At 42.4% G+C, this 23,841-nt stretch overlaps 1 protein-coding gene across 3 annotated transcripts; it reads left to right on the forward strand.

Moving 5' to 3' along the window:
• LOC122539533 (ras GTPase-activating protein-binding protein 2) lies at window positions 1–23,391 on the forward strand. 3 transcript variants are annotated; one of them, XM_087979873.1, is made up of 12 exons: window positions 1–155; window positions 1,840–1,958; window positions 9,161–9,242; window positions 10,252–10,425; window positions 13,493–13,580; window positions 15,217–15,319; window positions 16,582–16,762; window positions 17,178–17,279; window positions 17,604–17,706; window positions 18,976–19,101; window positions 19,678–19,796; window positions 20,406–23,391. In XM_087979873.1, the coding sequence occupies exons 2-12, from the start codon at window positions 1,864–1,866 to the stop codon at window positions 20,676–20,678; spliced, it is 1,446 nt and encodes a 481-aa protein (XP_087835999.1). In that variant the 5' UTR covers window positions 1–155; window positions 1,840–1,863; the 3' UTR covers window positions 20,679–23,391. The 3 variants fall into 3 exon arrangements, with proteins under 3 accessions (XP_087835999.1, XP_087836000.1, XP_087836002.1); XM_087979874.1 differs by lacking the exon at window positions 17,178–17,279; XM_087979876.1 differs by lacking the exon at window positions 10,252–10,425.
• Window positions 23,392–23,841: the final 450 nt, after the last annotated feature.

Below are 23,841 nucleotides of genomic sequence, written 5' to 3' on the forward strand. Positions count from 1 at the left end.
CCCGGTGGGACGGGGGACCGGAGAGAGTGTGACACCCGGTGGGACGGGGGACCGGAGAGAGTGTGACACCCGGTGGCCGGACTCTTTCTCCTGACGCACACGCGGTAACGGCTGAGCTCGGAGCCGCCGCCTGTCTCCCGGAGCCAGAGCCGCAGGTACCGGGGGCCCGAGGGTCAGGGGAGGGGGATCCGGCCGCCCCCCCCCCCCCCCCATTCCCGGGGCCCAGCCGCCTTTGTCCCGGGGCCTCAGCGAGAATCCGGCCGCTCCGTGCATTTATGTAGCGCCCAGAGTCTGAGGGAAACTTTCCCCCGAATAATCGCTTCCCCGGAGGAGGCTCAGGTTACACCCCCCCCCCCAACACTTTACCCCCCTCCCCCTCCCCAACTGCCCCACCTCATCTCTCCCCACCCCCCCCTCTCCTCACCCCCCCTCTCCCCACCCCCCCTCTCCCCACCCCCCCTCTCCCCACCCCCCCTCTCCCCACCCCCCCTCTCCCCACCCCCCCTCTCCCCACCCCCCCTCTCCTCTCCCCACCCCCCCTCTCCTCTCCCCACCCCCCCTCTCCCCTCCCCACCCCCCTCTCCCCTCCCCACCCCCCCTCCCCACCCCCCCTCCCCACCCCCCCTCTCCCCACCCCCCCTCCCCACCCCCCCTCTCCCCACCCCCCCTCTCCCCACTCTCCTCTCCCCCCCGCCCCGCATTCCTCCCCGTCCCATATCTCTCCCCCTCCTGCATCTCCCCTCTACCCCTCGCCCACTTTCCTTCCCCCTTCACCCACCCACTTCCCCACATATTCCCCCCCCCCCCCCCCCCCCCATTATCTAGTAAAGTTTTTTTTGAGAAGAATAATAAAAGGTGACCTGATTGAAAATGTCAGATCCAGGGTTGCCTTTACGGGAGTATCCTGAACTAGCTAAAAATCAAGAACTGTTCATTTAAAACAGAGATGAGATGAAGCTTTCTCAGAAGATTGAGAGTCTCTGAAAGTCTTCCCAAATGTGGTTTCTAAAAAAGTCTTTGAATATTTTTAAGGCAGATGTAGATAAATGAGGAGTGAAAGGTTTTTGGGTTTTGGTGGGAATGTGGAGTCATCAGGTCATGCACGATTGAAAGGCTTGAGGGGCTAAGTGGCCTTCGCCAGTTTCATATGTTCATTTTGGGCAAGCTGGGGATATTGTTCAAGTCAAGATGTTTGCAAGAAGATTTTCTTAGAGGTGTTAGGAAAAAAATGAGATGTTCTTTCAACTGGCAGTTTTAAAATGCTGGGCACGGGACAAACAAAGAAGGTCTTTGGCAGAAAAAACCTCTGCAGGATGTTAAGAATTGTTTTTACCCAGTGAGTGAAAATGAATGATAATGCTTTTTGCCATGTTCTCAAAGAGCTAGCTTTATGGACTGAGGCCGCAGAAGATGTTGGAATAATGTGTGAGAAAAGGTGTTGCTAAAATCCAGTGCACAGGGTATTTAGCTCAGAGGACTTTTAATTCAACATTTCACACTTCAAATGATTCAAAGCTGTGTATGATTGCGGTACCACTGTGTTCATTAGTTCTGATTAGATCATTTTTGAATTCAAAAGGTGTTGAATTTAGATTTGCACTTTCAGACAGTTGTGCTGTTGCTGGGGCTTCATAGTTGCTAAGGTTGAGTCCCTATTTCACGGCTTACATTATACACATTAGAAATTTGTATAGTATTTACTCCTAGTGTCTTTTTGGGCTAGTGGTCAGGTGAGAATGGGAGAATGTAGTGATGACTTATTTATGCCTATTTGCTGCTAGTGTTTATCTAACATAGCAAGAAAATAAATAGTTAACATTTATGCCCATTCTCCTTCAGCAAGCAACATTGTGTACCAAAGAAATGGTGATGGAGAAGCCAAGCCCCCTGCTTGTAGGGCGGGAATTTGTGAGGCAGTACTACACTTTGCTGAACAAGGCGCCAGACTTCTTGCACAGGTAACTTTTGTACAATTTTAGCCATTGTTCTTAAGTGGAATTCCTGCAAAAAACTTCAATATCAAACTGTATTGAACTGGCTGCATCCTTAGTCTGACTCCAACCCTGAATGCAAACAGCATTTCCTATTGGGTAGGGCAGAGACTTTAGTGCTCTCAGTAACTTCTCCTTTATCACACTGGGGACTTTGATCGACATAGCCAGTGTTTGTTGTCCCCCCCATCAACATCTCTTTCTGTTTCCTCCTCTCCAATGTGGCTCCCTAGCTTCCCTCTTGCGATGTGGTGGTGCTGACATTTGAATTCAGTAAAATTAAAACCCAGAATTTAAAAAACTCCCGTCTGGTTCAGTCATGCCCTTAAGAAACAAAGCTGCCGACCCTGTCCATTCTAACGTAGGCGGAACCAGGTTCAAATGCTCCTTGCTGATTGGACAGTAGCTGTGCTTAGGCTGGTCACTGAGGCCTTGAGCTTCTCTTCCCAGTCACACTCTGCCAGGTCTGCTCAGAGATCTCTGTGGGCTCCCAGATATCTTGAGGTTTCACGTGGCATGTAGTGTACAGATTCACCCTTAACCTCAGGTTTTGTCATGATTGTAGAGGACAGCCTCCAAGTTATAGGTCAAGAAAATGCCTTTAGAAAACAGTCAGTCCTCCACTGTCACAAAGCGACTGGACCATCTTAAAGTTCCACTCCATCCTAGCTTATGAGTTGCTGAAGATCACCATGTGCCCTGCAAAGACTGAAACAAGAGCATGTCGACCCTGAGTTGGCCCTCTCCAGAGAAGACCCCAGTGAGTCCAGCACAATGTTCAATAGTATTGGTGTGATGGAGTCACCTTGCTTTATTGACCCCCTTTTTTTTCAGGCTGGCCTTAGTTCTGTTCTCTTCCATCAGCATAGTGTTTTTTGAGAACGGATCTTTGACCAGTGACATGAAGTTTATGGGGACTCACTCCGTGTAATGTTTTCCAAGGATGGTTTCTGTCCAATGCAGTCAAATTCTTGCAAGGTTGGCAAAGAGAATTTCAATGTCCGTTTGGTTGTGTTTTACTCCTTTTATGGTCTTTCAGTGTGGTAATACTTGCATTTCATCTGGGAATCGCTGCTAGGAACCTTCTCTCCTTGAGTTGCTCGTGATTGTCTTGCCTAGTTGTTGTGTTATGAGTTTTGTGAACAGACAGAGCAGCTTGGTGTGTAATGTGAGGGCTCCAGTGTCCGTGCCTTTCAGGCAGCTTGGGTCTTGGTGTTGATGATGAGGACAGTTAGACTCTGAGGGGCTCCATAATGGTGTTCACTTCAGACTGAGACGTTGGGGAAGCTGCAGTGTCTCCATCGTGAATGTGCTAACATCCTTGAGCCTCATTCCATATAGCCCTCATTTTGTTGATGCCCTTGATGGCTATACCTACCTCCTCTTCCTCTGTTGGCCTCATCAGCAGCACATTGTCCCTTCAACCAAGTATTTTGGTGAATTTTCTGAGGTTCTCTTATCATTCAGGGCAGACAGTTTCATTTAAAAATCTGCTTCCTAGTTCCTCTTTATTAAATGGGCATGAAATTATGATGGCACCCTCACAATCTCTCTGGCAAAATTAGTGCCTGTTGTTCTTAATAAGATAACTATGTTGCTCTGAACAGGACTTTCTGGGCTGCAGGTATTTTCCTCGCACTGTTGTTAGTTCTGCTTTTATCTTTCTTGGTGACTTTTTTTTCCCCCTCCTTGAAATCCTTTAGCAGTTTTGGGGGTCTTGCCTTGAATCCATGAGTCCTTCAGCCTGTGGGAGTCGGTTCTCAGTGTCCTAATGCTTTGGAGAGCTGCCTGAGGGGAGTGACTTCCCTGTTTGAACGAGGGGATCCTCCGTTGGGGTTGCTGCAAAATTAATCCTGGAACCTCTTGTACAGGATTGTCCAATGTTACTGTTTGGGTGTTGCTCAGTTGCTGTGCAACACTCTTCACTTTGAGATTTGCTCTCTTGGATTGAAGGGCATCTGCTGTTTGCTTATTGTTGGTGAGGAATCTGCTAAATCTCAGTTCCAACTCACAGAAGACTGTTTCTTCCTTGTTCCATTTGTACACTGTCTTCCCGGATATCGGTTTGGCTTTCTGGGGTGTCAGGCGTTTCTCATTACACAATCATAGAGTCACAGACATGTACAGTCCAACTCGCCCAGGCCGACCAAATATCCTAACATAATCTAGTCCTATTTGCCAGCACTTGGCCCATATCCCTCTAAACCCTTCCTATTCATATACCCATCCAGATGTCTTTAAAATTCTGTAATTGTACCAGCCTCCACCACTTCCTCTGGGAGCTCATTCCATACACACACCACCTTCTGCACCAAAACGTTGCCCCTTAGGTCCCTTTTGAACCTTTCCCCTCTCAACGAGAATCTAAGGCCCCTAGTTTTGAACTCCCCTACACTGGGGAAAAGACCTTGACTATCCATGCCCCTCATGATTTTATAGAGAAGCTTACCTCAGAGTGCAATGGAACCTTGATCAGATGGACCAATGGGCCGAGGAGTGGCAGATGGAGTTTAATTTAGATAAATGCGAGGTGCTGCATTTTGGAAAGGCAAATCAGGGCAGGACTTATACACTTAATGGTAAGGTCCTGGGGAGTGTTGCTGAACAAAGAGACCTTGGAGTGCAGGTTCACAGTTCCTTGAAAGTGGAGTCGCAGGTAGACAGGATAGTGAAGAAGGCACTTGGTATACTTGCCTTTAGTGGTCACTGCTTTGAGTATAGGAGTTGGGAAGTTACGTTGTGACTGTATGGGCATTGGCTAAGCCAGGCTTGCAATACTGCATTCAATTCTGGTCTCCCTGCTATAGTGTGGAAGTGCTGGTGGTGTTGGACAGGGGTGGTCAAAGTCAGAAGTTATAAGACACCAGGTTATAGTCCAACAGGTTTATTTGAAATCAGAAGCTTTAGAAGTGCTACTTCTTCATCAGATGAAGTAAAGGGAAGCACATAGGTACAGAATTTATTGGCGGAGAGATCAAAAGATAGCACAAGAGGCTGAATAACAAGTTTCTGCAGGTGATCAAAGGTGTCAGATGGTGTTTCCACATGTAACAGAAGTATCCATGTCAGTGATCTAGCATGGCTTGCAGAGATTACCATGGCAGGGTTGTGTGATGTTATTCTGAAGCCTGGGTAGTTTGCTCTGAATGATGGTCTGTTTAAGGTTTGGCAGTTATTTGAAGGGAAGAAGTGGAGACATAGTTGAACTTGCCGAGATTTTGTCGTCATCATCAATGACATGTTGAAGGCTGTGAAGAACATGATGTAGTTCCTCTGTTCCAGGGAAGTACTGGACGATGAAGGGTACTCTATAAGACCATAAGACGTTGGAGTGAAAGTAAGGCCATTCGGCCCATCGAGTCCATTCTGCCATTTAATCATGGCTGATGGGCATTTCAATTCCACTTACCCTCATCCTCTCCGTAGCCCTTAATTCCTTGCGAGATCAAGAATTTATCAGTCTCTGCCTTGAAGACATTTAACGTCCCAGTCTCCACTGCACTCTGGCAATGAGGCCCACCACTCTCTGGCTGATTGTAAACCAATTTCTTTCTGATGTACAGTACATGTGTAAAGTTCTGGTCCTACACGCTAGTGAATTGCTCCTTTTGACCTTTCCTGTTCCACACCGACCATTGTTTCAGTTTTGAGCATCTATCAGAACGTTGACATTTGGATAAGTTTGACTTGTAAAACTTCAGGAAGTGCCTGCAAGTTGCTATGAGGTCATATATATCCTATTCATGAGCTACAGCTGTTCTGTTCATCCACAAGGATTTGTTCTGGAACTGGACTATTGTGCAGAAATCAAGTAAAACTGGTCATGACTCAACAAGGCTGCATCTGACAGGGCAAAAATTGAGGTGCAGGAAGAACCTGTTTGGATTTCCTGCCAAGAGCTTGTTAAATTGGAGTTGAGCATTATAGATCAGCTATAATCTCATTAATGGCATAGCAGACTCAATGGGCCGAATGGCTTACTCCTACTCCAATGGTTTAGTGACAATCGAATGGGTATTGTGCATTTTTTAAAAAGATACATTTTATGGAAGTTTCTCATCTTTCATTCATGAAAATTTGCAAGAATACAGCAAACAGTATAAGGTTAAGAGAACGACTTGCTAGACCCAAAACATTAACTCTGATTTCACTTCATGGATGCTGCCAGACGTGTTAAGCTTTTCCAGCAATTTCTGTTTTTGTTCCTGATTTACAGCATCCGCAGTTCTTTCAGTTTTTAAGAAGTATAACTTGGTGTTATCCCGTATGCTGGTAACTCTTGTGAATATTCTGATAAGTGCAAGAAAAATAAACTTCAACAAAATGTTTTTTTCAAGAAGACTTGGGTTCTGTGCTATCAATCAACTATGTATTCAATTAAAATCAAGCATGATAAGCTCACTGTGTAAAGTTTAAAAATCACACAACACCAGGTTATAGTCCAACAGGTTTAATTGGAAGCACTAGCCTTCAGAACAACCACCTGATGAAGGAGCGATGCTCTGAAAGCTAGTGCTTACAGTTATACCTGTTGGACTATAACCTGGTGTTGTGTGATTTTTAACTTTGTACAACCCAGCCCAACACCAACATCTCTAAATCATCACTGGGTAAAGATTTGTTTTGGGAACTGAAATCCTGTCTTCTCTCCAAAATTCCTTAGACCTTTATTAAGTCTGTGCATCCTTTCTCGTGTGGCTTTCCTGTTGGAGATTGGTGATGGAACTTAATGGAACATTCAAAAAGTCATTCCTCCTTCGCAATTTAAAGTTGCACAACGATCATCTTAAATCAAAAGTTAAATGAGTCGAGCATTTAAACCAGTATCTAGTTTTTATAAATCTGTAATACGTTTGAGTATGAGTGTGAATTTTAACTTGTTCTTAATAGTTGCTGTCATGTAAATTGTTTATTCAGATTGACTTGAGAGGTTCTTCATTAAAGCAGGCTGTATCAAAACCTGGAGCTGCTCAGTTTCCAGTCTGTAATTGTTATGATCTCTTGATAGACTGGTTACTTCTGAATAAAAATTTGAACTAACAGCTGAAAGAAAGACACATAACAAGTTTTTACTTCAAGCTTTTACCGTGTCACATACAAACAGAACACTAACTAAACTGGTTAACTTCACCTTAAAGATTCAAACATAATTTGACCCTATCTTTAGTCCTGGGGTTGGGGAGGTGTGGCCACTGAACCTGAAACGTTAATTCTGTTTCTCTCCATAGGTGCTACTGGACCTGCTGAGTTTCTCCAGCAATTTCTATTTTTGTTTCAGATTTCCAGCATCATCAGTTCTTTACCCATTTCTACTTTTATTGTCAACCAAAAACCTCAATGTTATGTTTGACACTGAAACAGACAAGCCTTTCTCCTGGAAGCAATCCAAAATGTTTTGCAGCTCCTAAGAGTTTTACTTTTTTTCTCTTTCCCAATACTGGCTTTCACCCTGTTTTTTCTGGGAGTGCTCCCTCGCGCTTCAGTCAGACTCCAACCTTACTTCAATTTTTCTACGAGCTCTGTCTTCAAACTGAGTGCAAGCTCCCAACCTCATTCCACTTAGTGGGCAGTAGTTTCTGTATTTTCTCTGTTTAATACACAGGACTTCCTTACCTTTATTGTGATACTGCTCCTGTTGGTTGGTTGCAGACTACCTGAGACTAAAACTGTAATTGCACCGTCTGTCATATTTCTTTGTTTTTAGAAAAACCTGCAACATAATCTCAGAATGGGCTCCTCTCACTTCTCCTTGCCAAGGGAAATCCTTTAGCTTCATTCCAGAATAAAATTGCTAATCAGCTGATCTCAATAACTTTTCAACTTAGAAGTAAAAGGACAGGTTCCTATACACCGGTTTCAATCTTAGTATCAACAACACCTTTCTACATCTCAGAAGGTTAGGATCGTCTTGTGAATCTAGAACCAGCAAGTGTGAACCCAGCACTTGCATCTATCTCAATGAAACAGGCTGACCCGATCTTTGATACTTAATGGCTAAACCACCCAAATCTATTGTCTGCAGATTCTAGCATAGGATATATGACCCAATTCCATTTATCTGAAATTGAAATATATAATCCCAAACTACAGCACTAGTATAAACCATAGATAAAGTTCTAAAGCATAATAATTACTTAAACATTAAAATTATAATCAAATTGATTGAACTGCTTTGGTTTCACCCTCGGGGTAAATTGCTGTTTTGTCTTTGATCCACATGAATGACGTTTTGGAGCGTTTGTGGAGAAATGTTTCAATTTTTCACTTCTCATTTATTCAGCTTGGTATTTGGAGAGGCTTCTGTGTTTGTTTTTGGAGAATGTCCAACGCTGGATCCCACAATGTTCGAGTTATAATGGCACAGAAGGCACTGAACCATTCGACCTGTTGAGTCCACACCTACTCCATCGAGTCATCCCTATCAGTCAAGTCCCACTGCATTCATGTGGCCTCACAGCTTTATTTCCTTTAGCAGCCCATTCAATTTCCTTCTGAAATCTTTCATTGTCTCCATCCAGCGCCATCAAAGGCAGTGCGTTCCAATGCATTCTATGTAACTGTGAGCATACATAGATTCTGTCACCAGAGCTTGGTCTGTTAGGCATATGCTAACTTCCCTTATAGAGGTTTATAAAATCATGAGGGGCATGGATAGGGTAAATAGACAAGGTCTTTTCCATGGGGTGGGGGAGTCCAGAACTGGAGGGCATAGGTTTAGGGTGAGAGGGGAAAGATATAAAAGAGATCTGAGGGGCAACTTTTTCACACAGAGGGTGGTGCGTGTATGGAATGAGCTGCCAGAGGAAGTGGTGGAGGCTGGTACAATTGCAACATTTAAGAAGCATTTGGATGGGTATATGAATAGGAAGGGTTTGGAGGGATATGGGCCGGGTGCTGGCAGGTGGGACTAGATTGGGTTGGGATAACTGGTCGGCATGGGCGGGCTGGACCGAAGGGTCTGTTTCCATGCTCTACACCTCTATGATTCTATGACTGTATGTTGTCTGAATATATTACATTACAAAGTGGACAGGATACATGTTTCAAGTATGACTTTTTTTTGTTTTTTTTAATGTTGCAATGTCAAGTGCTGCTGGTAAACATTCAAAGAATGAACCTTTCCAAGGTTGTTATTAATGGTTAGTTTTGCTTGTAACCCTTGTCTCCAGGTTTTATGGGAGGACCTCCTCTTACGTTCATGGTGGATTGGATGGCAATGGGAAGCCAGCAGAAGCAGTTTATGGCCAAGCTGTGAGTACCCTCTGATTTTTGTCCAGCAAATATTAATATTAAAGCTAAACTTTTCACCACACACACTAACTCTGCCGTACATATTCACTGTGTCCCTTCTAAGGGAAAACAGTGGGTTCTGTGCTCTGTACGTCATTAGTTTAACTCCATCTCAAACTCTTGCTCCATTTCCCTCCAAGCATCCTTGGCCTTACAGCAGCTGTTGCTGAACCATGATTAACACCTGGAACACAAGACCATTTCCATGCTCTTCCCCTAACCCGGGAAAGTTCGAATCTACTGGATTTCTTCTTTCACCTTAAATTTATATCCTACTTCATTTCAAATAAAAGTTTTCAGCCCCATAATTTTTGCACAGTAGCAAGAGTTGGAATTTTCAGGTGCAGGATTTCACATTAGAATTACCTTGAATTGCCCATTCTCGTAATCCATTGGGTCTTAGGATAGAGATGCCCAGTATTCTAAATTAGATTCACATTGAATTAGTACAGCTCAAAACCTAGTCACTAATATGCATTAGCTGTTGCATGTTGCTTTCTACCTGAGTTCAACCTCTATTTCCCCCCCAATTGATTGTTGTACTATGAACTTTCCATTTCTGCCAAAATATGGTTACCTGGCTTCCTGAATCCAGTTTATTTGAGCCACCGCATTCTTGTCTGGTTTAGATGCTTATGATTTTCTGGGAGTAGGACCCTGATGGTCAGAGATCTCTTTGCCTAAAAATTACATCTCTTATCTGGACTGAATCTTAATGAAGATGGATGTTGTGGGCACACTACATCATCAAGGTGGGCTATGCATATTGTTTGCCCCAAAATCTCCACATTTACATTACTAATTCTCAATTTTCAAGACCTGCATTTTTAAAAACTTGTTTCAACATATTTGCTTTAGGCGACACATTAAATTCCTTTTAGATCAGAATTTATAACAAAGCAGTTATTAGCTTTTTAAATGTTACAATATTTAAAAATATTGTCAATTCTAAATTGTGCTTGATGTGTAGGAGATCCACAAGAAGGTCATGTCCTTGCAGTTTAGTGATTGCCATACAAAGATTCGCCATGTCGATGCACATGCAACACTAAGTGACGGGGTGGTTGTACAAGTGATGGGCGAGCTGTCGAACAATGGGCAGCCAATGAGGAAGTTCATGCAGACTTTTGTCCTGGCTCCAGAGGTCGGTTTATAACTTTGCAAATGATTATATTTTTAGCGTTTGTTTCACAGTGTAATGCAAATTGATCCAGTATCCTTTGCATTTGAAGATGAAAGGAATTAGAGCTGCCATAAATCACATGGCCCTTTGAGCCTGCTGTTGATATTCAATGAGATTGTGGTTGATCTACCTGAACCTCAATGTTCCCAACCCTAGCTCCACATCCTCTCGTTTTTTGTCTTGAGCCATAAATCTAATGATTACACAGTCACAGCATCTTTGGTTTAAGAATTTCATGTTGTGAAACTTGAAAGGGTTCAGAAATGATTAACAAGGATGTTGCCAGGATCGGAAGGTTTGAGCTAATTGGGAGAGGCTGAATAGGCTGGGGCTGTTTTCCTTGGAGTGTCAGAAGCCTTATGGAGGTTTATAAAATCATGAGGGGCATAGATAAGGTAAATAAAGAAGGTCTTTTCCCTGGGGTGGGGGAGTCCAGAACTAGAGAGAATGGGTTTAGAATGAGAGAGGAAAAATTTAAAAGGGACCGAAGGGGCAACTTTTTCACATAGAGGGTGGTGCGTGTATGGAATGAGCTGTTAGAGGAAGTGCTGGATGGTTGGTATTTTAAAGGCATCTGGATGCATATATGAATAGGAAGGGTTTAGAGGGAATTGGGCCAAGTGCTGGCAAATGGCACTAGATTAGGTTAGGATATCTGGTCAGCATGGACGAGTTGCATCAAGGGATCTGTTTCCATGCTATCCATCTCTGTGACTCTATAAGAGATACTAAGTATTCAAATGTTGCTTCCCATGAGATCTAGTGTTTTATTATTATTGAATGTAGTTTCAATGTAAAATCACAGTAGAGAAGTAACTCACATAATGCTTGAAAGCCTGTAAAGAATTTTAATGATACAGTGACTATTATAATGTAAGACAGGCCCTACCACCTGCACTATGAACAGTCTTACAAGGCAATTGGATTTGATAGGTTGTTGGTTTCTAAGCTTTTATTAATTTTAATTGACACAAGAAAAGGTTTCTTTTCTCTTCCCAAGTGCAGTTAGGGGTATTCTAGGCAGAGTTTATGATTGCAATTTTCAGTTTTTCTTGAAAAAATAAATTATGAGAAATTAAATAGGATGAAAATAAGAGAAGCTGAAGAGGCAGGAAATGGGAGGAGCAAAAGAGTAGAAAATCTTCTCCTAATATTTGTTTGGCCCTACTATTATTATAATCCACCACTTACAAGCCCCAAGTTGGCAGAGTGTTGGGGAACTCCCTACTTGCATGGATGAGTGCAGCTTCGACAACACTCAAGATGCTCAATGCCCTTCAGCTCAAAGCAACCTCATTCAATTGACACTACATCTGCAAACATTCCCACTCTCCATCACCAACATGCTGTCGCAGCAGTGTGTACCATCCACAAGATATGTCGCAGAAATTCACCCAAGCTCCTCCGGCAACACCTTCCAAACCTACAATCACTTTGATCTCAAAGGACAAGGGCAACAGATACAAGGGGACACCAAGTTCCTGTCCAAGCCACTCACCATCCTAACTTGGAAATATATCGCTGTTCTGTCATTGTCACTGGGTCAAAATCCTGGAATTCCCCCCTTAAATACATTATGGGTCAACCCACAACATTAGGACAGCATCGGTTCAAGAAGGCAGCTTCTCAAGGGGCAACTAGGGACAGGCAATAGATGTTGGCCCAGCCAGTGACAGTGCATCCTGCAAATGAAATAAATCATAAAGCACTGAAACTGAGCTAAAAATTTTAAACTGCCACAGGATAGGAAATCTTTTGTTTCACTGAGGCTGCATGGCATGTAAAGGTGACACTATAAACATGCAATGACAGTCTGCCATTGTTCAAACAAAGGTATAGCTTGAGGGAGAGGGGGATAAAATACACAGATATTAGCTCAAATTTGGATCCCCCAAACCAGAGTTGCCCAAAAACCCCATATTTTTTAGATTAGATTGGATTACTTACAGTGTGGAAACAGGCCCTTCGGCCCAACAAGTCCACACCGACCCTCCAAAGAGTAACCCACCCGCCTACATTTACCCCTTCACCTAACTCTATGAGCAGTTTAGCATGGCCAATTCACCTAACCTGCACATCTTTGGACTGTGGGAGGAAACCGGAGCCCCCGGAGGAAACCCAACGCAGACTCTGTCAGTGAACTTTATTTGTCAATAATCAATGAGAAAAACTTACTGGAGCAATTCAGCTTGATTTTTGCATTGGCACGGTAACATACTGGACTATTTAATGAGCTTTGAGGCAGTCAATCCGAACGCTGCAAATAGCTCTAGACTTCATCTGACTCAGCTTCACTTAATCCACTGAGCAGTCATGACTCATCAGCTTTAGTTATTATTATTTCAAATTGTGTCAAACATTGATTCTGACAAAGGGTCGTTGTACTCTAAATGTTAACTCTGTTTTTCTCTCGACAGATGCTGCTAGACCAGTTGAGTTTCTCAGGCACTTTGTTTTGGTTTAATTGTTTCTTCACATTAGTGTATTTTTTCTTCATACTTATTCACCTGATCTCAGTCTCTGATTAACTCAAAGAAGGTTCTATTTCTTTTTATCTCTGAAACCTGGCAACAGCCAAATCTGGTGCAGAATTTGGCTGCATGTTTGTAGGATGGTGGTTTTGAAATGCTGTACCTGTTCAATGACTTCTTCCTCAGTCCAGCAATGTCACTGACTCCTCCGTTCCAAATATTTTTAAATCTTTGCATTGTTCATCAATAACTAGATTACGCCTGTGCAGGTTTTTATTTTGTTGGAATAGATCTGCTGTGTGAATTTATTTGACCACTGAAGATCTTGAGTGTAATTTTCTTGCATCATTTCAAGGTTTCTTTCATGCCAATAGGTAACTGGTAAAACCATATGTATTATTCCAGTTTGTGGGAAGGAATGCTTAATGAGAAAGTTAAGTTTGAATTCACCTAAGGATTGTTGTAATATGTGATGAGCTTTATGATTATTATTCAATACAAGATTATTATATTTGCTGAGATTAACATGCTCCCTTTTTCCCCCAAAATAACCACAGGGCTCTGTTCCAAACAAATTTTATGTCCATAATGATATATTCCGCTACCAGGATGAAGTCTTCGACTCGGATGCAGAATTGGAAGAAGGTAATAATCCAGGGAAGTGCGTTGCCCAGTGGAGATTAAGTTGTAGGTTGAAAATTTATGGGTTAATATAATAAAAAGGACAGTAATTCAATGTTATAGTGTTCCATTGCGGAACATCAGTTGCAGGATTTTCTTGACTTATGTTTTAGTAGCATTTGAGATAGTTTAACTTGCCTGACACACAGGGTGGTTTGATCCAAACATGGATGTTGCATAAATTACTGCCGTATTTACTTATCTCCACCTTAACTTGAGAGTTCCAGGCATTCTGTGAAAAAACAGATTGGAGTCCTGTGTTATAGATAGTACCTATCCTCCATAATGCCACTGATATTCCCGACCGTCCCGAGTAAATGAGGAAGAGCATGCATTGCATGCACATGGTATAGTGAGCCCCACTGGTTCTCCCTGAATAGCTGGGTTCCACTCCTAAGACAGCCAAGGAAACAGTAATTGCTTCTTATGAAAATGGATTCTCTGCATACAGCCCACACCTGGCAGGTAGCTGAGGTCTTAGCCACTAACTGCCTCTGCACAATGCCATTCTCTCTCTCTCTATCTCTCTCTCTCTCTCTGTCTCTCTCTCTCTGTCTGTCTCTCTCTCTCTGTCTGTCTCTCTCTCTCTCTGTCTGTCTCTCTCTCTCTGTCTGTCTCTCTGTCTGTCTGTCTCTCTCTCTCTGTCTCTCTCTCTCTGTCTGTCTCTCTCTCTGTCTGTCTCTCTCTCTCTTCCTCTCCTCCTCCTCCTCCTGTCTCTCTCGCTCTCTCTCTCTCTTTCTCTCCTCCTCCTCCTCCTGTCTCTCTCGCTCTCTTTCTCTCCTCCTCCTCCGCCTGTCTCTCTCTCTCACACATGCACCTGTCCCAAATTACAATCAACACTGGTCCCTGAAGAATGAGGATATAAATTTTCCTGCTTCTGGCATTCATCAGTCAATGAAGAGAAGTAGAAGGGTGTGTGTCTGCGTTTCTTGCCAATATATTTTGATCGCTATGGCACCTCGTGTTTAACTTTCCAAGATTAACCTGACCCAGAGATCTGCTGAGTTCACTATATCTTGCCAGTGGGACTTCTGGTATCTGGCTGTTGTGATGCTGGGGTGTCTCTAGCAACTTGTCCTAGACCCAAGTATGTTTCACCTATTCCTGTCCACTTTGTATCATTTCTGATATGTTTCCTCCATATCCCTCCCATGCATAATTAAAACGTTCTTACTAGAATGTAGTTGCTCCTCTCCTCGGACCTTCCTCACCCTTCTCTTCCCTCTTGACACAATGTTTTGGTTCGTTCTTCTTTTATTTTTAAAACAGTCAAACTTGAAGGCCCCCTATCTCTTGTCTCATGTTCATGGTCCTGTTCCTCTGCAGTGAGTAACTCAGCAGAACAGCAGTGGAACTGTAATGCATCTTGTGGTGCTGCACGTGTGGGTCTTGGCAAGAAATCCAGGCTGTGTCAATTTTTTTTTAACGTAGGCAACCATGGAATTTCTGAAGGTTATTTGTGCTAAACCACTACTTAAGCTTTTGTGAAGTTTGAATGTATTCAAAGCATAATCATTTAGATGTTTTACAACTATTGTCTGTGTTGAAATGAATGCCTCAATAAATTGATCTCCTCCTTAAGTTAGTTTGCACTTTTCAGAGTCTGAAGAGGAGTTCGAGGAAGAAGCTGAAGAGCATCAGCTGTCTCCTGAGCCTGTGCAGGAAAATACCAGCAATACATATTATGAGTCTCACACTGTCAGGTAAATCCTAAATCAGTAAAAGGTAATGTCACCACAGTTCATAGGGTTGCTCTGATATTAGAGAGAGACGACAGGTGTTGGTTCAACCTGCAGGTCACCATGCCTCAGTTCATTATAAGAATAGTGATTACAGTTGACAGCAACAGAAAATAGTAGATGCTGTGAATCTGACGTAAAAACAAAATGCTGCGTGAGAGCTGGTCCAGCAGCAAAGAGAAACACTGTATAGCATTTCAGATCTGTGACCCTCTGTTAGTTCTACTGAAAATGTTATTTACCTGAAACAACCTCATGAAAACTAGATTATTTGTTTTCTCAGCTTGCTGCTGGATTTGTGCACATTCGTTTTGGGTGTTTAAAGCTCATCTCAACAGTGTGAGCCTTTTTGTGTTAATTTGGGGAACAGGTCATGGGCGCAACCTTATGGGTAAGGGGTCAATCGTTTACAGTGAAGGGTGTTTTCTTTTTCACTGGGAGGTCAGTGAGTATCTGGATTTTTGTACCCCAGTTGGATGCTCAATCGTTGAATATATTTAAGGCTGAAGGAGTTTTTCTGGTCCCTTAGGGAATTGATGATATGGGGAGTGGGCATGAAAGTGGAGTTGAGCAAGGTGTTTGGGCATGATAGAGTGAGCATGTAGGGGTGAATGGTCTACTCCTAATTCTTAAACTTTTAGGATGATTTTTGCAGGAGTCTTTGAGTTAATTGGCATCAATGGTCAGTGTCAACCGTTTATATTTCAAATGGCAAATTGATCAGATGTTGAAAAAGTTTCTTCAGCGTTTGTGGCCCCCTGAATCATTCTAGTGTATAGCACTTCCACATTACACCATCCTATAGTTCCTCTATTATTTTATTCATTCAAACGATGTAGTTGAATATGGCAAGGGCCAGCATTTATCATCCATCTGCAGTTGTACCTGTAATCTGTCACTCAGGCAGCATATGTTATTCTTAAATGTGATCTAACTAAAAGAAGTACCTTTGCATTATCATTCCATTTTGTTTGGATTGCAATTTGTTCACAACTTGTACATTATATTTTCAATCTTCATGCTAACTTTGAATCACTTTCACAAAGTGAACTGATTTCTGTTGAATATTTCTGTGCTTGCTCCAATGAGCAATATTTCAACATTTGATGTTGCTCTGACTGAGGTGAGAGCACGTATGCAGAACTATTTTGGGCTCTTTCTCTATAGAGTTTTGATATGCTACCTTGAGGTATGTCTGAATTTCACTGTTTTGTTTTTGTTTAAAGCAATGGTGTAGAGGAAACTGTGGAAGAGGCAGCTCCTGAACCTGAGCCTGAACCTGACTCAAACACTGAGGAGGTAAAACCAGATCCGGAGCTGCCCGAGAAGAATGTGGAAGAGTTGGAAGAGAAGGCTCCCTCTCCAGCCCCAGTGGAACCAGTTTCTCAAGCACAAGAGACACCCAAGGTTAATGTCAATTATACTGGTTGTGTGGGTTACTCTTAGTGGCAGGTGTAACTTGTCCATTATTTTGTAAATCACTCCCTAATTTATAAACCAAAGTGTTTTTTGAGTAAAACGTAGACTTTGCGTACAGACAGGGCTTCAAAATGATGCAAGTTGTACGGAGTGGTTAGTTAACTGAGTATTTATATTAAATCATAGTTACTAAAGGTTAAAACTGAATGGTAAGTTGTAGCAGTTTAAGTTGACTGTAACACCATTGAAATAGATGTATTAAATGCAATTGCCCTATATAATTAGCACCAATAAGCTGCCAGACTGCAATTGTACCCTATTTAAAGGCTCAGGAACTTTTTTATATTTGAGGGAATGCTTTATTTCTTGATAGTAGCATAGGTATGTGTTGCATTCTCTGCAGGCTTTCTCCTGGGCCTCAGTGACAAGTAAAAATCTGCCTCCTAGTGGTACAGTTTCTTCCTCTGGAATTCCTCCCCATGTTGTTAAAGCACCAGCCTCACAGGTAATCTGTGAATGGACTTGCATATCTATATAAAAATAATTCAAATATGCTTTTCTTCAAAAGAAAAGCTTAGATATTCTGTCTGTTTTTCAATTTGGATTAGGTAACTATTAACTTTTTTAAAAACTGCAAGCATAGATATTTTTGTTAGCTAATGTTAGTACATACCCTTGATAAATTAATGTCAGTCAATTACAAGGGGGAGACTGCTTTTGCTTTAGGCAGGAAGCTGCTAATGCAAGTCGTTGTGGAAGAAGCATGTTGAATTAAGCCACTGTAGCAACTTCACTCCTCTTCTTTCCTGTCTCCCACTTTTAATTGCAGCCAAGAGCAGAAGCTAAAACCGAAGTGCAGGCTCAGCCCCCACGGCCCCGTGACCAGCGTCCTCGTGAGAGGCTGGGCTTAGTGTCCAGAGGACCCAGAACAGGTCAGCAGGTTATTGTACTCTTTGGATTTCATTCAGAACATTACAGCAGTAAAGGTTGGAAAGGATTTACACACCCAGCATGATGAGGTTTACATGAATTACCAGGACAGGCAGGTACGTCCAATCAGGAAGTCAAAAGAATCTTCTTTCCCCAGAGAACAAGGAGAAGATGGAGCTCATTCCTAAAGGGAGTGGTTGAGGTGAATAGTGCAGAGATATTTAAGGGGAAGCAGGATAAGCACAAGTGAGCGAAAGGAGCAGAAGACTATGATAAGGTTAGTAGAAAACATACGGTGGAAATTGTTTATAATGTGCAGAAGCAGCAGCATGGATCTTCAGTGCCAAATAGCCTGTTGGTGTTTGGTACATTTGATGTTAGGGCAGGTACTGTAATGATTGGATCAGAAGCAACAGAAGCCGACACTTGATGGTGTCTGTGTGGCTGACTCCACTTTTTCATTTGGATTTGCTTTCGGCCCAACACACTGATAAGTCCATTGTTAGATAAGATAACTGGAAGTCCCATCTGTCTGCTTAGCTGCAGTGTAATCTAAGCTTCACAATCTCAGGGCAGGGCATAGGACTCTGAGCCAATCCTGAGAATGCTTAGCGCTGAGACTGGGATGACCAAGAAATTGAAAATTAAGAATGGAATATTCATGTAATCTAGCAAAGACATCAAAATGAAATGTGAAAGGCAGATACAGGTCAGATGTTTCCCTTGATAGGGGAATTTAGCACAGTTTAAAACTAAGGGGATACCACTGAGGTCTGAGATGAGAAATATTTTTACGTAGATGGTTTTGAAGCCCTTGGAATTCTCTGTCACAGAAGGCTGTGGAAACTCCATCTTTGAATATGTTGCAGTTAGAGATTTACAATCAGAAATCAGTGTTGTACAGGCTAATAGGGATAGTATGAGTTAAAGACATTGGGGTCTTCGGTCAGCCATGATTGTAGCAAATAGCAGAGCAGGCTCATCAGGGCCTGTTCCTGTGGTTCATCAGCAAATGTCTGGAAGCTGAACCTGTGTTAGCGGTAGACTTGGGGAAAGGTGGGTCTCTGGCAGTATCAATACAGATTGGGAAGAGAAGATCCAGTTACAGTTCGATCAGAAAGACTGATACTCAGCATTGAAATGTTATATAACCTTTTTAATTGTTCTTAAAGGAATCTGTTTGTAAGGTACGGATGATGATTGTTAACAAATTTGAAATGAAAATATTGAGTTTTTAAGCTAATATGAAGCGGATTTAATTTGAGTTGCAGGTCGAGAAATGGAATCAAATGAGGTTGAGAGTCGTCGAATCATCCGTTACCCAGATAGTCACCAGCTCTTTGTTGGCAACTTGCCCCATGATATTGATGAAAACGAACTGAAAGACTTTTTTATGAGTGAGTAATTAGTCAAATAACTGAAGTCCAATTTGAAAAAAGCTAAAATCTTAACAGTGATTGATTCCTTACTGAATAGGGATAGGTTATCCTATTGTATTCTAACCTTGAAATCGATGTCTTCAATCTTTTATCGAGCAGTGGTTTACTGTAGCTTCATGTTTGTATATGTTTGATCTCCGGTGTTGTGTATGTAAAGTTCTTGAACTTAGCAGAAGTGTCACAGGTGACCTCTGTATCAGCTGGCCAAGGCAGATAGATGCAGTTGGTATATTGGGTGGGGAGAGGAAGGAAGCCAATATTGCAACCACATTGACGAACCAAGTCATGTTGTATGGGTTCTGTGAAACCGGTTGATAGCAAGGTGATTATTAGGCTTGCTCGTAACTGGAGGAAAAAGAATATTCAACTTTAATAGCTTGTCTGAAGCCTGTTGGGTTCATATGCCATGTTACTCTAACTCTGTTTTTTCACAGTAATTAATGGCTGTTTCTTCAGCCTGCTGAAGTATTGATCAGCCATTGCGTTGTTGCTGTGTTTGCATTGTTCAAACCTGTTTCTTTGCATGCTGCGTAGGTTTTGGCAACGTGGTTGAACTCCGCATTAATACAAAAAGCAGTGGAGGAAAGCTGCCCAACTTTGGATTTGTGGTTTTTGATGATCCTGATCCTGTTCAGAGAATCTTGAGTGCCAAGGTAAGAACAAATGAAATAATTGTGCATTTCTGTAGTGCCTGTGACAACATTGGGGTCACCCAGCATGACTTAGAGCCACTGGAATACATTGGAAGTGCAGTTGCTGTTGAAATGCAGCAAGTTACCACAAGCAGCAGTACGTGTAAACAGATAGGATTTCTTATCCTGTCATGCCTGCGAGAAAGAACAATGTGGAAGTGCACTTCTACTCAGAACAACGCTTGCATTTCACTGCAGAGCTCAGATAGTTAGATTAGAAGAAAGACATGCATTTCTATCACTGCTTCAGGACATCCCAAAAATGTAGGAGACAAGGCAGGCCCTTAGCACAGAGCCAGATCTCTCAAATAACAATGCAGTTGTAAATGCAAATTATTTGGCCAGTGCAGTGTTGGTTGAATGATGATTGTTCACCCAGGGAGACCTGGGGGCTGGAAGAGGTACTGCCCTTCCCTATCCCTCTCTCGTCAGGCGATCATGTGGGGAATTGAACCTGTCTGACTGAGCTGACTGAAATAGCCGCATCACTGCAAATATCAGTTTTTTTTTGAAAACTTGAATCGGATAAATGTTCAGCAAGCGCGCTAACACTGAAATCTGTGTTCACAGCCGGTCATGTTCCGAGGCGAGGTCCGCTTAAATGTGGAGGAGAAGAAAACCCGGGCTGTTCGTGAAGGAGAGCGTAGAGGCGGCGATGACCGTAGGGATAACCGCCGCAGTGACAGAGGCTCTGGTCTACGCGGCATGATCGGTGGTGGGATGATGCGAGACCGTGACTCCCGTGGACCTCCACCCAGAGGTGGCATGGCACAGAAGCTGGGTCCTGGACCGGGCAGGGGGGGACTCCCCAGTGAAGGTCGGTTTGCTGGACTCCGTCGCTAAGCACCACCGCTCCCGATATCCCGCTGGTGACACCACACTCTTCGTTTACTCTCTCTCTTTGTTTTTTGCGTTATTGTTAATTTTGGCTTTGGAATGTGACACAGCCTGTTTTTCATCTCTCTGTGAAAACAAGCCTTCTTTTTACCAGTTACATCAAAGTGATCATTTTCCCTATTTTTGGAACAGGATTTAAGCAAAAAAAAAACATTGTATAAGAACTTGGAAAAATAAACAAAGGCTTTGATTTAATTGGAACCCATTTTAAAGGTCTGAAGATTCACCTATTTAGAAACAAAAATCAATCTCAGGCCTTTGGTGCAACTTGGCTGCTTTATATCATAAATTTGTCAAGTTTCTACCCAATAACATTGAGAAAAACAAATTGGTGCAATTGGAGAAGCTAGCCTTGATATTTCTCTTTTTAGAAAATACTTCGCTCAAGAGTTTGTGTTCATGCACTCATCAGAATGCACTAATGGGTACTCTTTAAAGCGTCATTCGCCATGGCAACTGCAAGAGGAGACGGGTGAAAATCCAGCCACTGTCCTCTTCGGCAAGGAAGGATGACTGACCAGATGTGGGCTTTGAATCTTATATACTTGCTGTGACCGACATGTTTTCCCACATCTGTAAACCTTAATGGACAACGTTTGAATCAGTTTCAGATGGAGGTGGATTTTTTTTTCTTCGAACTAAAAATTAAAATACAAAAGCAATTGTGAACACGTTAACAGCCCTGAACTCGAGTTTGGTGGCATGTCCTCTCATTTTTCTATCTACCCCACTGCAATACAGGGATGCCTCGCTGCTCAGTACCAATTTTCTTTCCCTCAATCTGTGCAGTTATGAATGTGCAGCGAAAATCATAGCTAAACTTTACTGTTTTAGTTCTTTCAATGTGTAAAGAGCATGATGGTGCCTTCTATTGATACGTCATTCCAGTCTCGCTGGCAACTCTTCTACGGATTGTACTCACCGCTGTTGTACAAAGCCAAACCGCTGTAGAACCTTACGGAATCACTAGTGTGTGACAAAATACAAAGATGCGGAAAGCTGCAGAATCCTGGCTTGTGGGTGGGGTAGGGCTGGGGGAGGCAAGAGCAAAACAAAGTATTGAAGAAAGAAGAAAATTGCACAATATCCATTCACCTGTTCCAAGCTGTTGTTTGTTTTATTTTTGTATCATTCCTGCAACTAAAGGTTGTTTCTGTTTGACTTCGGGAAATTAGGAATTTAAAATCAAAACCCAGTATTGTTACCGTTTTGAAAAATATGCAAAAAGTATGGTTGTGCACATGCATTCATCTGCACAAAGTGTTGTCTGACGTGCTCATCTATAAGGTTTTGAACCAGTCTGTGTAAAGCAAAGCCTTGAGGGAAAGCTACATTATGCAAAGGTTAAACTGCTGCGTTTTTGTTTCGAAACAAAGGAGAAACAGTTTGACCGACCCGTAAAGGATACTGCAGCTTTTAATCCAGACTCAGCAGCTGTCTGTGCTCCATTTACTAAACAACAGTTTAGGGGTGTGTGTTAAACTAACCTTTGTGAGCTTGGTACAGGTGAAAGCTGCTGATCGGGATGAGGAATGTCATTAAGTCACAGCTTCTAGCAGCAATGCACATTTATCAGTAGCGCAGTGATTTGTTTACATGCACAGCTTGAGGCTGTCACCTGTTGACTGTTCCACAAAACTGACAGATACACAGTAACGTCTACTTGTTCCAAATGTTGGTGGGAAGGATTATTGTGTCTGTTGGTTTTGACTTTTGTTTGAAAATTTCTGAGGTCTTCCTTGTTTTGATGGTAGTCTTGCACTATTTCTCAAATTCTGGGATACATTAGTAGTTTTTGTGTTTTCAATCTAATTGTTTAAACTTTTTTTTCCCCTGACTGATTACTTCAGATCTATTAATGTGGCCTGGAAATATTGTACTTGAAGTTTCCATCGGGCAAGGAAGGGTTGCGTGTGTCTCTTTTTTTTCCTCCCCCCTCCCTCACCTCAATCTTACTTGAAACCCTCGCCCTGGACACAGAACTTTGGTTTCAGTATGATTTGCACAAGTTCATTGCCAAGCAGTTTACCAGAGTTTGACAGATTTCTGCTGTGCTATTTGCTACACCTCACCAGCATTGAACTTCACCTTCTCTTCAAACCACTTCTGGGAATGAACACCGTCCACAGGAAGTGCTTGCGTATAAGTTTAGTTCACTTGAGAAAGATGAGCCATCCTTCAATCTGGCTTGCTTCTCACCGTCTTTAAGTATTGATCAAACCAACAAAAAAGAAAATCAACAATCTGGAGACATCAGAATGTGGTGACTTCCTGGTGATTTGTTCACTGAATTTAATTGTGTGCTGTAGTCCTGTTTCCCCATTCCCTCGAGTCGTCAATAATACCCCTGAAGCAAAGTTAGGTGACTTCTTCCACTAAGAGTGTTATTACTGGGTGGCACTAGATGCTGGTTTATGTTACTGTAATGGAGCAATATCATTCCATTTTTGCCAATGGGTTGGGCTTTTACCACCTTGGCTTTTGTGGGTATTGTAGATAATGGTTTTCCATCTTAAGCTGATATGTTTGACCATCTTATGCTGTTAGAGCATAGTAATAGTTACATGTGTTGCAGGTGGCAAATCTTCGTTTTTGATTTTCATTTTGAATGTGTTGGACTAAACATACAATAAACTACTGATATCTGAAGCATTCAAAATTAGTCTTCAGTTTCTGTAATTCTTGTGTCATGGTTTTAGAACTTACACCTTTCATTCTTCAAGATATTCCACCAGCAAATGGAAAACTTTTCAAACTGTAAACGCTTCGGCTCTATTGATGTAGATGATGTGTTCAATTTGATATTCAGCAAGATCCCACAGGCAGGTGGATGATGAATAATGGTAGTTGTTGAGAGATCTGTGTTCAACCATAAGAACATCAATAGCTCGAGCCTGCTCCACTGTTCAATAAGTTCACAGCTGAGCTAATCTGATCTTCTCAACTCTACCTCCTTGTCTGTTCCCTGTGATCCTCAACCCCATCCCACCCCCAGTAGTTCAGCACAGGACAGTTCCCTATTCTGTGTAAAAGGCCACAAAGGCTTTTCTGTACAGCAGGACAGTCGAATGGAGTCCGTTTAGATGTAAACACTTTAAACTCCAATTAT

Source organism: Chiloscyllium plagiosum, unplaced genomic scaffold (genome assembly GCF_037043375.1).
Source record: "Chiloscyllium plagiosum isolate Xiang-an unplaced genomic scaffold, Cpla_swu_hap1 HiC_scaffold_36, whole genome shotgun sequence".
Classification (NCBI taxonomy): Eukaryota; Metazoa; Chordata; class Chondrichthyes; order Orectolobiformes; family Hemiscylliidae; genus Chiloscyllium; species Chiloscyllium plagiosum.